Below are 16,768 nucleotides of genomic sequence, written 5' to 3' on the forward strand. Positions count from 1 at the left end.
TGCCATAGTTGTTTACGAAGCGCCGGTAGTACCCGGTGAGCCCCAGGAAGGCTCGGACCTCTGTCTGGGTGACCGGGGGCTCCCAGGCCTGGATGGCGGCAATCTTGAGCTGGAGGGGGGCCACCAGGCCACTTCCCACCTGGTGTCCCAGGTAGGTCACGGACCCTTGGCCGATCTGGCACTTGCTGGCCTTGATGGTTAGCCCGGCCTGCCGGAGGGCGTTCAGGACCTCCCGGAGGTGGTGGAGGTGTTCTGCCCAGTGGCGGCTGTACACAGCAATATCGTCCAGATAGGCGGCGCTGAATTCCTCCAGACCCGCCATGACTTTGTTCACTAGTCTCTGGAAGGTGGCGGGTGCGTTTTTCATTCCGAATGGCATCACCTTGAAGTGGTAGTGGCCATCCGGGGTGGAGAAGGCGGATCGCTCCTGGGCACCTGGGGTGAGGCCGATCTGCCAATAGCCCGCTGTCAAATCGAAGATGCTCAGGTAGCGGGCGGCCCCCATGCGGTCGATCAGTTCATCTGCCCGTGGAATGGGATGAGCGTCGGTTCTGGTGACGGCGTTCAGACCCCGATAGTCTACACAGAACCTGAGCTCGGGGGCGACGCCCGGTGCGGCGGCCTTGGGGACCAGCACAACCGGGCTGGCCCAGGGGCTGTCGGACGGCTCGATCACTCCCAGAGCTAGCTTGGAGATTTCCGACTGGATGCAGGCGCGTACTCGATCAGGCACCCTGTACGCCCTGTGTCGGATAGGGGGGTTATCTCCGGTGTCAACGTCGTGGAGGCACCAGGGGGTGACCCCAGGGATGAGGGAGAACAGGTCAGCAAATTGTAGTGGCAGTCTTGGCGTTGCGCTGGGGACAGGGCATCGGTGAGGTGGACTCCCTCCACGGAGCCGTCTTTCTCGAGCGTCTTCAGGAGATCGGGGAGGGGCTCGGAGTCTTCTTCAGCCCCACTGTCGGTAGCCATCAGGAGGCTAAGTTCAGAGCGCACAAAGTGGGGCTTGAGTCTGTTGGCGTGGAGGACACGTAGGGGGTTTCGGGGTGACTCCATGTCTACCAGGTATGTGACGGGGCCCTTGCGCTCCACCACTTTGAAGGGTCCTGTCCATTTGTCCTGGAGGGCGCAAGGTTCAACCGGGGACATCAGCCAGACCTGTTGTCCCGGCTCGAACTCGATGGATGAGGCATTCTGATTATACCAGCGCTTCATGTCTTCTTGGCTGGCTTCGAGGTTGGCTTTGGCAAGTTCCCTGAACCGCCGGGTCTGGTTACGGAGGGTCAAGAGGTACTTGTATACATCAGGGGGAGTCTTCTGAGGGGCCACCTCCCACCCTTCTTTGACCAGGCTGAGGGGGCCCCGGACGGGGTGTCCATACAAGAGTTCGAACGGACTGAAGCCCAGGGATTTCTGGGGGACCTCCCTGTAAGCGAACAGGAGGCACGGGAGCAGCACGTCCCATTGGCGACGTAGGGGTTCTTCCAGGCCCATGATCATCCCCTTGAGGGTGCGGTTAAATCGTTCTACTAGTCCATTCCCTTGCGGGTGATAGGGGGTCGTGAATTTGTATGTGACCCCGCATTGTTGCCATAGGGACTTCATGCACCTGGAGATAAAGTTCGTGCCCCTGTCACTGACTACTGGGGCAGGCCCGGCAGTGGTTCGCTACATCGTTCCGCATCTTCGGCCAGTAGAAGTGGGTCACCAGGCGGCTGTACGTCTTGTCCTGCCCCAGGTGCCCGGCAAGAGGCACATCGTGTGCCAAGTTCAATAGGAGGTCTCTGAATCGGAGGGGGACCACCAGTACCCGGCTGGCTCCAAGCTCGGCAATCTTTTGCTCACTGTAGAGCAGCTCGTTGTCCCAGTAGATCCAGTGGGCCCCCGAGGCATCCCCTGCGCTCTGGGCTATGGCTTGTTGTCGGAGTCCCTCGAGGGAGGGACACGCTCTTTGTTCCTGGCGGAACTGTTCCTGAGTGGGGCCACCTTCTTGGCGCCACTGGGCCAGCTCCGGGAGGTCTTGGAGTTGATCCCGTTCTTCGTTGCCGGACCCCGGAGGACCAGGCTCAGGGGTGGTTTCTTCTGTGACGATCGGCGGAGGAGGTTCGGGCCACTCCGGTTCCTCTGGGCTGGAGATGGTGCGGGCGGCCATGGATCGGGTCGTTACACAGACCCATTCAGGGAGACCAAGCATCCCCAGGTGCTCCCTCCGCTCAACGGCTGCCCAGGGGGAGCTCTCTAGGTCATTCCCCAGAAGGCAGTCCACCGGGGCATCGTCGCGGACAGTTACTTTTAGCATGCCGGACACCCCCCCCCCCCCCCCCACTCGAAGGGGATGCGGGCCATCTGGCACAGGCTTTCGGAGTTGTCTGCCGACCGCACTGGACAAAGTACATTCGGTAGGATCTGGTCAGGGGTCACCAGATGGTGGCGGACTGCAGTCACACTGGCCCCTGTGTCACGAAGGGCTTCAGCCCGGCGTCCATTGATGGTGACCCACTGGCTGCATTTCTGCGTGTTGGCGGGGATGGGCGCCCGCGGGACCATGTCCCTCTCCCCTAGACAGACCAGGAGCATGGCGGCTGGTTCCCACTCGGGCTGGTATTGCTCGTACTCTTTGGCGTCTTCTTGGCCCGGCTCTTCTACCAGGGCGGCGGCGGTGATCTGGCGGTTCATGGGGCTCTGATTTTTCGGGCAATTGGGATCATTGGCGTAGTGGCCGGGTCGCTGGCATTTGTGGCAGGTAACGTTGGAGCGGAACCCGGGTCGCGTTGGAGGGCTTCCTCTTCCGGGCGGGGGGTTGCTAGTGGAGGGCACAGTGACGGTGTCCCGGCCTCGACCCTGGCCTCCTCCTCCCCCCCCTGCGGGCGGTAGGGCCCTTGGGAGGCTCTGTTCTGTTCGCTGGGCCAGCTCCGAGGGACTCGGGTGCTCTCCCATCGGTCTGCTTCGATGGCGAGTTTCCGAGGTTCGGTCAGTTTACTATCAAGGAGGTGCTGTCTTAGTTCGACGAAGCAATTATTGGAGAGGTGCTCCCATACAATAAGGTCGAATAATTGCTCGTAGGTGGTGACCTGGCTGCCCTTGATCCAGCCCTCGAAGGCTCGGCTAAAAAAGTTCACGTACTCCACCCAGGTTGTACCAGGGATTCGTTTGCAGTCCCGAAAACTCTGCCGGTACATCTCGGGCGTGAGCCCATAGCGAGTGAGGAGGGCGGCCTTCATGTGGTCGTAGGATGTCATCTGGTGGTCGGGGAGTTGCAGCAGGGCGACTCTTCCTTCGTTGACGAATTTTCCCCATAACCCGGCTCCCCAGTCGCTCCGTGGGATTCGGTGGGAGGTCATTGCTACTTCGTAGGCTTTAAACCATTGCTGGATATCATCGTTCCGGTAGTATTCCCTGACGACGTCCTTGGGGATGTGGACCTTGGGGTCCGTAGGGGCAGTGGGGCTCTGGTGCCCGGAGACGCCGAGGTCTTTGTTCTGCCGTCGAATTTCTAGCTCCTTCAAGTTGCGCTCATGCTCGTATGCTAGTCTTTTCTTCCAGCTCCCTCTGGCTCTTTTTCTCTTCTCGTTCTTCCCTGAGCCGTAAGTGTTCGAGGGTTATTTTTTGTTCTGCCAATTTGAGTTCTCCATCTAAGCGGAGTCGAGCCAGCTCCAATTCGTGGAGCCGGCTTTTCTCCCGTTCTCGGGCCTCTTCGGACGAGAGGCCCGATCTTCTTTCGTCTGCAGGGGTGGTACTTGTTTCGGTGGTCTTGAGGCTTTGATTTTGGGGTGGGGATGTTTCCGTCTCCACCCAAGATTCTAAGGCGTGCTTGAGGTCATCTTTCGTGCTCAGTCCCGTGGTAGCAATGCCCAGCTCTATGCAAAATTGCTTTAGTTCTTTGTGGCTGTACTCTTCCAGCTTTTCCATCTGAAATGTTTCGGTTGTTCCACTCTCTTTTGTCGTCATGGCTGCTGTGTGTCGTGGGGTGAGTTACTCTCTGTACGATTATGCGTCGGCTCGGATCGCGCCGCTGGCCACCAATGTTAGACGGGGACCCGGAGGGTCGGCCGAGTACAGGGGGAAGAGGCCTCCGGTGAGGGCCCTCTCCGGTAATCGGACAATTAACTCCCCCCCCCCCACAGATAGACACCACACAGGGATGAGTTCTGCACACTTTTATATATATCTTTAAGCAAGGTACTTGACGGTACAGCAGGACCAGGATACGAGGATCCTGTCAATTCTAGTCTCTTTGGGGAAAAGGGTAGCGGGACAGTCTCCGTACCGGACAGGTACGAGGGTAGCAGGTGTGGAGCTCACAATCCTCGAGCTGATGGGTTCGCAAGTAGGGGCCGCGGCAGCGCCAGCAGGCCTTCAAGATGGTTCACGACAGGTTGAGCCGCGCAGCGCCAGCAGGCCTTCAAGATGGTTCACGAAAGGATGAGCCGCGGCAGCGCCAGCGGGCCTTCAAGATGGTTCACGAAAGGATGAGCCGCGGCAGCGCCAGCAGGCCTTCAAGATGGTTCACGGAAGGATGAGCCGCGGCAGCGCCAGCAGGCCTTCAAGATCGTTCACGAAGAGGAGCCGCGGCAGCGCCAGCAGGCCTCAAAGGATGAGTTTGTCTCGGTGTCTCTCGACTCCAGGATACAACTGCCTTCCTGCTCTGGAGCTGCCCCAGTTATAGGTCTGCCACTCTTTGATGTCCGGACCCTCGCACTTGGAGGTCGGGAGGTCCGGGATGAGGGAGTCCAGACACCCAGCAGGGGGTGGAGCCAGCGCCCAGGGAGGCTGGGGGCGATCGACACCTGGCTGAGGGGAGCCATCGACACTCCTTCTCCCATTGACCTGCCAAGTGGTCTCTTCACCCCCTGGGCGGATGGTGGTGCCTCGATGTCGGGCCTAGCTGGGCCCGAGGCCGTGGTCGACCCGAGGCCACGAGGCCTGGTCGTGTAGTGTCCAAAATGGCGGCTGGGCCGGAGACCGGGGTTCTGGAAGAGACCCGGGCCAGCCGATACGGTGGTGTTCAGGAGCCAGGGTTTCGTCGGGGAAGGGCCGGGGGTTGCCCCGGAGGGTTGCAGGGGTGGTTCTTGTCCGGGAAACAGGAGGAGCAGGGGTCTGCGACCCACCATGCGGGGAGGGGACTGCCCGGCCACGAGGCCTGTCCAACAGTACCAGTTATCAAGGTTTTCATTTCGCAAACGAAAGGCACACGAGTATCTGCAGCGGTGCAAACTCAGATGTGCTGATTTTAGGTTGCGACAAAAAAAATTGCAAAGCTTAGAAAAAAAACGGATGTCTTAAAACAAAAAGACAACGAAGATTGCCTTTTCAAAATTAGAAGTTACTTTACCATACACTTCTTACTTGAACGGGAATTTGCTTTAAAGTAACAATCCCTGTGCAGTATAAAATCAGGAAACCAACAGGACACACTAGGGAGAAAGTAACCAACGAGCAGGTGAAATTCACAACACCACGATATGAGAAAAGGTTGAGCAACATCACTCACTTGAAGTCAGAACGTTTTCAAAATAAATGCAATAAAATAAAATTCCTGTATATAAAGCGTAACTTTCCGCCCATAATTATTTCAGAAACTACAACAACAAAAAAGTTACTGACTACTGTTGCCATAAAAATAGTTATTAAAATAGTATCTTACAAAGACGGATTTCCCGTTAGCTCAAGTCTCACTGCGGATCTTAAACAGCCATATATATATATAACCCCTGTACCAAGAAACACCGTTACACCCACCACCAGCCAACCATCCCCCTTCAAACAAGTGTTCATGGCATCTCTTTATTTAAGAATATGGAACCTAACCATCATGCGTTCTTCATATAAAATCTACATTTGTATTTAAAGGATAGGGAAGCACAAACTTTGTGGAAAAAAGATTCACAAATACTCCCTCATTACCTGCACACTTATGCCTCTCCTGCATAGGTGCTCAAGATCCCAATAAAAAGCCAACTGGGTTTGTATAAAGCCTAATCAAACCAATGTATGCCGAACACCCATCCCCTTAATGCAAACAAGCCAGCTTGATTCCAAATGTGTATATTGAGGACAGTAGGGAGTGCAGTATGTTTCTGCAAGCAGAATTTCAAATAATCCAACAGACCTCCTGCCTTATTGAGAGTGTCTTTCAGGACGCCCATTTAGCTTTATTAGGAGATGTTTGTGGGCCAAGGTAGATAACTTATTTCGGGGCCTCTTTGTGTCGCAATTCTTAATGAGATGATTGTGCTGCCGGAAAACTAAGGTCCCTTTGGAGGTTACTTTAGCATACGGCTTTCCCTAGGCTAATTTTAACATATTAAATTCATCTTGCAGCAGTGCAGGGCCCTGGGAAGTGTGGGGCCCTGAGAAGTGCGAGACCCTGAGAAGCGCGGGCCTGAGGCAAACAGCAGCTCTCGCTTCTACTTTGTAATGGCCCCCCTCACATGGAGCTGTGGCTTTTCCCATGATTGCTCAGACCCCTGCATCCCAAAATAACTGAAAATAACCCACCCAAGACATAGACACCCACTCTGGGAATTCAGGCCTTATACACAGTGCTCCTTAATTTTCTGCGGGATACATTCTCGTAAAAATTTCAAAAAAAGCCTCCTAATGTGGTGTCTCATTACCTTGTACCCGGACCATTGCTGAAGATCAATTCTGAGCCCTATCCATCGCCCTCTATGCCACCAAGAAATAAGGGGCACACAACAACAGCCTAAAACTAAATGGGGCATGAATAAGCATACCTGTGCAACTACTCCCCGGGTTTCCCACCGACTAAGGCAACTACTATTTGAACTCTTACAAATGTCCCTGTGGTTACGTGTCAGTGTCCGTTCTTTCACCGTGACCCTATGAGAAGATACAAATGATTCAGCATGGAAAACACTGTTCATCATTATAAACTCTCTCATTGAATGTAATCTCAAAAGTTTGCAAGGCGCAACCTTCTATGCTACATTCATGGTTTATATTTTACCTTCTTTAATTGAAGCAGTGGCTGGATTACTCTGACAACAACCAGTGTCCATTATTGAAGTCATTGTGGAGCTACACCTTCAGGAGTCTTTTAAAAAAAATGTTTTACAGAGATCATTCCCAGTCGATAGGCACAAGGATTATGTAGTCAATTGGCCCCCTCTGCCACTATGGACCTCTAAAACTAGATTATGATGTGGGATATGGGGGGTCGGGCTTGAATATGTGAGTAACTTCGGCTCCTCCTGTTCTAGCGGGGGCACGGACCATGATCCTGCGACTGTCTAGCACCTGCCCATCTTTCTGAAGCTAGAAGTGTCTCGAACACCGGTTTAGTGGAATTCCTCATAAAATTTCTCAAGGCCACCTGTGACCGTCACTGCATGCTTGTAAACACGGATTACTCATTAGTTACAAGTGGGAAGAATCCAAGGGGGTCTACTTTTTCTCTCATTCACAGGCAGAAAGGAAAGTAGCTTTGCAAGTTTGCACAAAATATCTACCATCTCAACTTGTATGCTCTCTAAAGACTGAAGCCAATAGAAAAAATGGTTTTACTCAACAAGCCAAGCCCATTCCAACTACTGGTACCAACAGACATATGTTGAGGGAGCAGGGCTTTTCTATGTCACCAAATCAGGCAAATGATGAGCTAAGACCTCAATTAGCCTTAAACACACCCTACGAATGCTGTACAGTGCTGGACGATGCTTTGTGGAGTCAGGGCTTCCTGTACTTTATCGGCCATGTAGCCTATGTTTGGGTGTTTTTGGGCTGACAAGCTTGATAGCTCAGGTATACTTACTTTTTTTGGGCTTACAGTCCTCAGATATTCTACCATCTGATTTTACTGTGCCACTGACAACCGAATCTCTATAAGGTCACTGACGGCTTGTTTTAAGTTATCCTAGTGTAAAGTAAGTTCTAATGGGTAGCAGTGTTCGAGTGCTCAGGCTTTCTCTGGGTTTACACAATATTTCGGGTGGCCAAGATCTTCCTCAGACTCAGGAATGCCTCTTCGTGTCTGGTCAGACCGGTTTGCTCTAGGATGTTCAGTAGAGCAATGTGTGGGCAGAGGGCAACATGCCTACCAAGTACTTCTGCAAATATCCCCTCAACTGCACCACAAAAACCATGAAGGACACTGCAAACCCATATTATGCGATAGAAATCCCACTCCTGTGCATGACATTGGAGACATCTAGGCGAAGAGCGTCTATCTATACATATACCATACTTTGTCTCCTACAACAAACTTGATGCAAATATTTAAATTGTATGAGGCAATATCTTAAAATGGCTCTGCTCTAGGTGTCATTAAAGCATCTTATCAATCTGCATCATCTGTCGGATTCAAGCCCTATTCCCAGGATTGCTTAAGGACAGAAAACGTGTAGAGAGCAGGTATGTGTTGTGACTTAACTGTTGCCATTCCTTTTCCTTAGCTACATCTTCCCTACGGCTCAGCCAGGGTGAGTGCTGAAGTGCTTGGTGATGAGTGGAATGCTGAATGCCTGGTGATGTCATAGAATGCATGGGTGCCTGGTGATGTGCACTCATGAGTGTCAGAGTGTGGAGGCTGAGCGGCAGGGAGGCTGCTCCTGGTTGAGCTATCGGCAGGATGCTATCATCTACCTACTTACCTTGCAACTATGCTTAAATAAACCATCTATAGAATATACACCTCGGCTAATGGGCCTTGCATTACAACAGTAGGACTATTGATCTATATAATCTGGGAATGTTTATCTCTGCCTCTGGCAGGTTCCAGATTGCTGAAGTCAGGAGTGTGGCCTTCTGGGCGAGATACACAGACAATGCAAGTGGGAAATGTGGAACAGAAGAGTCCAAACTACTCCTGGAATTTTGAAAATCAGGATGTTTCTCCTTCCCAAAGGCTATTTGTACATAAGCATTTCCATACTGTACTTAACTTATGTAGAATTAGATAGGATGGCTCAGTAAGCTTATCAAAGGCCGTAGGTCCACAAGACTCTGGTTTTGGCTAAACTGACCGAATGTGCCTTTAACCCGTCTCAGGCCACTTAAACAAGTACAAATGCCTTTGGCCATAATAACACCTCATTCATGCGTCTAAATACAACCAGTGCAACAGAGCGTGGGGAAGCAATGAAATACAACATTATTACTGTCAGAAATTACCAGATGAATACTTTACATAAAAAAAAAACAATATGCCAAAAACACAGATACCAGTAACTCTCACCTCTCCACGTTTCAATCTTGTGTTCCTCCAATTCGTATATCTGCACCTGCAGGCGGGAAAATGATAAAAACGGTTATGCTAGCACAGCACATAGTTATTTGAATAGTTAATTCTTAAGGAAAAACATCCGTCGTAACATTTGGTTTGGGAATTTTCCAGCCAGGAAAATGAGCGCACACTGAAATTGAAAACCGAAAACAAATACATAAGGGGCCAATGATAAAACTGTGCCCATGTGATCCCAAAATTCAGCGTGAGCAAATTGTCTCATCTACAAACAGGAGAAAACGTGAAGCATTTTTGGTGCATGTTGGTAAAAACTTAAAAAATATAAAAGTTACTGAAACTCGTTATACAAAACTTTTTTAAAGCTGTAATGTTGGTTTCAAAGTATTGCAAAAGTTGGAACGATTTGTGAACATCTACTCTTATTATTTAGTAGTGTTAAACAACTTCTGTATGGATTCAAAGATAGACATGTTTACATGGTTAACGAAAGGATTTGCAGGAAAAAGAAAAAACAAGGGGAATTGTTGCCACCTGGATGGTCTGCTCCTCTGCTTTTCCTATTGGGGCATCCCCAACAATTCCTTTATTTCGTCACTTGTGGGAATGCCTGCAAACAGGAATTTGATGTTCCATCCGCTCCAGGCTGGAGAGATGTACTTGATGTCTGCATTTAGCCATCTGTGAAGTATCCACAAAGACGGGCTTAAAGTCAGCCAAGTGTAACTAGCTACCTACTGATCGGGTACTATCGACGAATCTTCAACAATTCCTCACGGGAGCCCTCTCCGCACACATCCGAACCCAATTGTGGCATAAAATAATCTAAAATAGAGGTATCACAGTGGGACACTGGAGGCTTACGGTCGATGTTACCTTCACATATGTTGACATCCACCAAAAGTAGGAGAAATGTTTTATAAATTAAACTTCAGAGCCCAACCACTAGATGGCAGGATAATGCACATTATCTGAACACAAAAAAATCGTCACGATGCAAAACGTAAGAAAACATACCAAAGGAAGCAGAGACCTGAATTTGAGTCAATGTACAGATCTAGGCCCAAACTTGCTTACAGTGCTCTTATCTTTAAAATAAAAAAAACTTTAAGGTTTTAAAGAACACAAACCACGGGTGTGCACACAGTAGCGCCAAAGGCAACCCATAGACATGTAATACAAAGAAAATGATGCAAGACATCCAATCTCCACCCCCCCCCCTCTATATTGTGGAGCAAGAACTGAGCATTTAAGACATTACTCCCCCTATCCTCCTCAATAGTGCTCTATCTTAACAAGAAAGTGCTGCTGTGCTGCTACTCCTTTACATAGTAAACAATAGTGTCTTATATACCTAATAAGAGATATGTACGCCGCCGCCCAAGTCCTAGAACAACGACTCCTACACCTCAGAACATCATCCTCGCTCCCTGAATTCAGAAAAGTTATCTAGATCTGGCTCTTCGACTGATCCCAGCACCTGGATACCCTCACGGGTGATTAGCCGCGCTCTACAAATCTGAGTTGATTGATTGATTGTACCACCCTATGAAGCAAGAAATGATGAAGGGTGGGACTCTTCACATCCTACCAGTTCTCCAACTTCAGTGCCTGTGGAATTGATAGGATTTGCAGACATTTCACCAGAGGGAATACACCAATACACTCTCGACACCGGTTTTTTCCTTTTTAGGTCTCGGCCTGCGAAAGACTGCGCACATGTGCAGACGAGCTGGCGAGATTTAATGATATAGGGTATTTTCTACTTGTGAGGTTAAGCCCCGCCCCTCTTTTCCATTGGCTGGCGTCCTACAGAATGGCCAACCATTGGAGAAGAGGTCCTAGTGACGTTCTTCTTTCTCCGTAAGCCCCGTCCTTTTCAGACTGGCTTACTTTTTCCTTCTGCTGTAAAAGATTTGTTATCTTTATGGGGCCTGCCCCATAAAGATTAAAAACCGTTTACAGCAGAAGGAAGTCGAGGGAAGAGAAAGGCTACGTCTAAAAAGCCACGAGTAGCATGGTGAAGGCTGTTTATTTGATGCTAATGCAAGTTTAACCTACGTTACCTATCCCGAATATAACTTATGTTCCCGCACATTTCATGTCAATGAACAGGACACGTTTTTTTCTCATATGTAGGATTATTCTGTAAGTACTACTTTCGCTATAGGTTTGTATTTCCTTGTAGTCTCCAATCCCTAGCTATGTCATTCTCCAGAGCAGATAAGTATTGCTCTGTGGGTGGGTGTGTGTGTGTGTGGCTCTGTGCGTGTGGCTCTGCGTGTGTGGCTGGCTCTGCGTGTGTGGCTGGCTCTGCGTGTGTGGCTGGCTCTGCGTGTGTGGCTGGCTCTGCGTGTGTGGCTGGCTCTGCGTGTGTGGCTGGCTCTGCGTGTGTGGCTGGCTCTGCGTGTGTGGCTGGCTCTGCGTGTGTGTGGCTGGCTCTGCGTGTGTGTGGCTGGCTCTGCGTGTGTGTGGCTGGCGCTCTGCGTGTGTGTGGCTGGCGCTCTGCGTGTGTGTGGCTGGCGCTCTGCGTGTGTGTGGCTGGCGCTCTGCGTGTGTGTGGCTGGCGCTCTGCGTGTGTGTGGCTGGCGCTCTGCGTGTGTGTGGCTGGCGCTCTGTGTGTGTGTGGCTGGCGCTCTGCGTGTGTGTGGCTGGCGCTCTGTGTGTGTGTGGCTGGCGCTCTGTGTGTGTGTGGCTGGCGCTCTGTGTGTGTGTGGCTGGCGCTCTGTGTGTGTGTGGCTGGCGCTCTGTGTGTGTGTGGCTGGCGCTCTGTGTGTGTGTGGGTGTGGCTCTGTGTGTGGGTGTGGCTCTGTGTGCGAGTGTGGCTCTGTGTGCGAGTGTGGCTCTGTGTGCGAGTGTGGCTCTGTGTGCGAGTGTGGCTCTGTGTGCGAGTGTGGCTCTGTGTGCGAGTGTGGCTCTGTGTGCGAGTGTGGCTCTGTGTGCGAGCGTGGCTCTGTGTGCGAGTGTGGCTCTGTGTGCGAGCGTGGCTCTGTGTGCGAGCGTGGCTCTGTGTGCGAGCGTGGCTCTGTGTGCGAGCGTGGCTCTGTGTGCGAGCGTGGCTCTGTGTGCGAGCGTGGCTCTGTGTGCGAGCGTGGCTCTGTGTGCGAGCGTGGCTCTGTGTGCGAGCGTGGCTCTGTGTGCGAGTGTGGCTCTGTGTGCGAGTGTGGCTCTGTGTGCGAGTGTGGCTCTGTGTGCGAGTGTGGCTCTGTGTGCGAGTGTGGCTCTGTGTGCGAGTGTGGCTCTGTGTGCGAGTGTGGCTCTTTGTGTGTGTGTGACTCGGTGTGTGTGTGGCTCGGTGTGTGTGTGTGGCTCGGTGTGTGTGTGTGGCTCGGTGTGTGTGTGTGTGGCTCGGTGTGTGTGTGTGGCTCGGTGTGTGTGTGTGTGGCTCGGTGTGTGTGTGTGTGTGGCTCGGTGTGTGTGTGTGTGGCTCGGTGTGTGTGTGTGTGGCTCGGTGTGTGTGTGTGGCTCGGTGTGTGTGGCTCGGTGTGTGTGGCTCGGTGTGTGGCTGTGTGTGTGTGGCTCGGTGTGTGGCTGTGTGTATGTGGCTGTGTGTGTGTGTGTGTGGCTGTGTGTGTGTGTGTGTGTGTGGCTGTGTGTGTGGCTGTGTGTGTGGCTGTGTGTGTGGCTGTGTGTGTGGCTGTGTGTGTGGCTGTGTGTGTGGCTGTGTGTGTGGCTGTGTGTGTGGCTGTGTGTGTGGCTGTGTGTGGCTGTGTATGTGGCTGTGTGTGTGTGTGTGGTTGTCTGTGTGGGTGCAAATGCAATAGGTCTCGCATTTGCGAGAGATTAAGCTATTAGCATTGTAAATGACAATGCAATTTATTTATCTGTTTTCAAAACCAACACATAAATAAAAATGTTGTCATTTACAATGCCAATAGCTCTAAATTTTGCGAAGGCGAGACTGTTGCATTGTAAATGCTTGCTTTTCTTTTAAACAGGAGTGCGTCACCATGTCCTTGCTTACTTACCCACCCTGCCCACTGGCATTTCGCCACCTCCAAATGCAGCGAAATGTCTGCGAGCTTAAAAAAAAAAAGTGACATAAAGTCAGCATACCGATTTGAAGTATATGTTCTTTACATGTTCTCTGCATCACAGGAAGTATTTGAGGATTACTTAGAGGAATCTACAATTTCACTGATGCAAGAAGTGAGGCATAGTGTGACAACACTAATTCTCGTTCATTCTGAGATTAAGCATAACCGGTAAGTGGAAGGTTTTACTCATCTTTAATCCTCAGCCAAAGAGCCACCAGTTGAATCAACTATCAAAGCATCAATCCACACAGGTGAGAGGATGTTTCTGGAAAAGCTGAGGAGGTTTTGAATAAAAGCTCCACTATACCAGTCTTAATCTTAGATAAAATACAATCATGATGGTCAAGGTTGCTGTAGGAGGCGGATGTAGTATATGGTGCACACTTATTTAAGGGAAGCACCCTGTACTAATCCAGACAAGCCTTCTGGTGATTTTAGTGGTCTTAGACAATCTTAGAATGCTCTCCAAGTGGTAGCTGTGGAGAACAGCCTTCAGGCTTACCCAGAAGGAGTGTTAAGCAGCTTGTTTTACCAGCTCTAATCATATAGTGTAGGTTAAATGAAAAGGAACCACACAGTGTATATATAACAATAAGTCTATTTATTACACAACGCTCACAAACATATTGGTATATCTCCTACCTAGAGATATCAACACAATTAAACAACAATACCTCAATTGCAAAAGGTAAGTAGGCACAATACACAGTGTTCTCTAGGAGGAGACCAAACCATATACTAAAAAAGTGGAATGCGAACTGCGACCGCAGTCAGGACTTGGACCAGGAGACTCAGATGAGCTGGGGACCCATGGAACCACCCAAGGTAAATACCCAGGAACCCCATGGAGGCTGTGTGAAGAGTGAAAACACAGTCACGTTCTCCATAGAAGTCAACTGGAAAGTCGCAGTTTTGAAGAAGGACCCTGTCCAGCGGACCCTGAAGAAACCCTGTGGAGAACAGAAGGTTGGAGAGTCAGCCCACCCGTGGATACCCCAGAAACCAGGATACCTACACCAGGGAAGCTGGGTGCATAGGTGCGAAGTGATGTGGGAAACTGCCTTAGGCCACAATGGAGGACTTCAGTAAGGATGCCACCAGTGAAGAAGGTAAGGAAAACAGTTGGCCTTTGACACACTAAGATACACTTCAATCAGTAAGTATATCGTAGGGAGCTCAGTTTGATTTATACATGAATACAAACAAATAAGTACTAGCACATCTAATAAACTGTTCCAAAGTCACGGCAGAGCGATTAATTAGAAAAACATCAATGTATTCCTTTGTACCCAAGTCATAAGTAACATACATAGGACATGCTCAATTTCACAAGTTATTTCCAAGGAGAAGAGGATGGGGGTTGAAAGGTAAGCACTCATGTGTGAGATAGAAATAAGGAGTAAAAGTTCATTAAATAATATTCAATTGGTCAAAGATACAAATAATTTGAAAGCCAGGGATCCGACTGTGTAGTTACATGAAAGGCTGGTATCCTTACAATCATGGGCCTGCCCCTAAATACAGTTGTAGTTGTTTTTAGACTGTTTCGAGAACCAATCTCTCTTGACAATGGTGGTGGGGGTAGCAACTGGGTGCAGGCCACAGGCGGATAGATGTCGACGTTTCGACCCAATGGCCTAAGGGTTAATGCGTTCCTCGGCAGCCTGTAAAGAACGTGCAGGAGTCCTGTGTAATCTAAGGTTGGATTTTTTAAGTGAAGAGCCTGCAAGCAGAGGGGACAGAGTCTATGCCACTCTGAGGTGATCAGGAGACACGGATTAGCAATGCCCACCGATGTTGGGAGATGCAGGAGTGATGATGGTGACCTTGTCGCTGCAGCTGTGAGGACCAGGCGATGCAGGTGAAAGCCGTGCAAAGCAGTACAACAACAGAAATAGAGAACCAGGGGGTCAGTGTCCAGTGGGAGCATCAACAAGCTTTGGCAGCAGCAACAGGTGTGGAAAATGATGAAGGAGCAACATTGGGAACAGCAAAGCCCAAGGGACTCACCAACTGCAGGAGAACATGGAAGAAGCACAGACGTTGAAGAAGACTTGCAAAACAGTGAGACCAGGAGCAGCAGGAGTCTTCCTTGATGCAGACTTGGTTCCAGGCGAAATCCAAGTGTCCAGATAGTTGAAGAGTGATGTAATTTCAGGCTTGAGTCTTGTCCAACAACGCATCTGAAGAGCTTCCCACAGGTAAGCCCTTAAGTACCCTAGGGTAAGGGTTGGAATGACTATGAGGTCCCTCCCAAAGGACGGGTTGGGCAGAGGGGAGGATACTTCCATGTTCTTTGTCCAGTTTCAATCCAGAGCAGGAGCCAGGGGCTCCCTGAACTGATTCCAACTGGAGTATGCAAGGAGGGAACCAAATGTGCCCTTCAAAGCAGACTGATGGCGCAGGCATGAGCCCCCACCCCAACCCACTACACTAAGTCCTGTCTGAGGAGGTGGTCACACCCCCCTGTGACAGGAAACTTATTGTTCTACCTCTCCCTGATCGAGTTTTGCTCAGCAGCAGGAGGAAAGAATCGGGTTTGAGGTCGGCAGCAGCACTAGCTTGCTATCAGACCGTGAAAGGCTGTAACAGGGAGTACAGGGGGGTGTCCCAGGGGAGCTCCCTAGTACATGGGCTCATACTTCAACACTCGAATCTGTGTTTGGGTACGATTCTAACAGGTTTGATTCCAAACATGACCGGGTTCGGTGCAGCCACTATATAGTTAGATATCTCGTAAAAACAGATGTCCACTATATGTATTTAAAGGGCTGATCATGCTTACAAAGCCTGGAGAATCGACTCTGGGAATTTTAAGGGTGCCCGGCTCATGCAGAGGGCACCAACACACTTATAACCCAGCACCCTGCCTTCACGATTGAAAGGCCTGACCTTAGATATAAGAAAACCTTTATCTGTTGTAGGTGGTTTAAGCACCAGCTTACACAGGCTGCAATGGCAGGCTTCTAGTCACAGTTTGAGAGGTCTCTTATAGGTAGCACAATACATGCTGCAGCCCATGGTAGACACCTGGTGTACCTATGCCCTGGGTACCTTAGTACCATATACTATGGACTTACAAGTGTAAAACAGTAGCCAATTGTGGAGGTGCAGAAGTACTTATCTCAAATTTAGGGAAGAAGCACAGTGACTGGGGTCCCGATTCGAAGGATCCCAGTCAGACTAGTCCAAAACACACTGACACAGTAGAGTAACAATGCTAGAAGGATCCTACCTTCCTAGAGTTTCTAACCAAAAAAACATCTAAGATAAAAAAAAAAAAGAAAACATTCAAAAAACTGTTTTCTGAACAGGTGTGTCTTTTTAGTTGGTAGGAACGTATGGCATCATGTTAGAGGTGCGTGCCTTCGCTGCCATGTAAATTGCAGTGTTCTGATTACTGCAACTCAAAATATTAATTTAATGAGCCACCAATAGGTGCCTGGATCTTCAAGGAGACCTACTTCAAACTGCAAAATATACAATTATAGATGGGTAACAGTTCATTATGGGGATGTTTTTTACCGAG

At 50.1% G+C, this 16,768-nt stretch overlaps 1 protein-coding gene across 4 annotated transcripts in view; it reads right to left on the minus strand.

The window, feature by feature from the left end:
* PRKAG2 (protein kinase AMP-activated non-catalytic subunit gamma 2) overlaps positions 1 to 16,768 on the minus strand; it is a 1,779,639-nt gene that overhangs the window by 113,093 nt on the left and 1,649,778 nt on the right. For all 4 annotated transcript variants that reach the window (XM_086941467.1, XM_086941466.1, XM_086941468.1 and 1 more), the window contains one exon: positions 9,197 to 9,242. In XM_086941467.1, the coding sequence (XP_086797593.1) occupies positions 9,197 to 9,242 (46 nt within the window). The remainder of the gene's footprint in view (positions 1 to 9,196; positions 9,243 to 16,768) is intronic.

The sequence above is a fragment of the Lissotriton vulgaris genome, chromosome 10 (genome assembly GCF_964263255.1).
Source record: "Lissotriton vulgaris chromosome 10, aLisVul1.2, whole genome shotgun sequence".
NCBI classification, from domain to species: Eukaryota; Metazoa; Chordata; class Amphibia; order Caudata; family Salamandridae; genus Lissotriton; species Lissotriton vulgaris.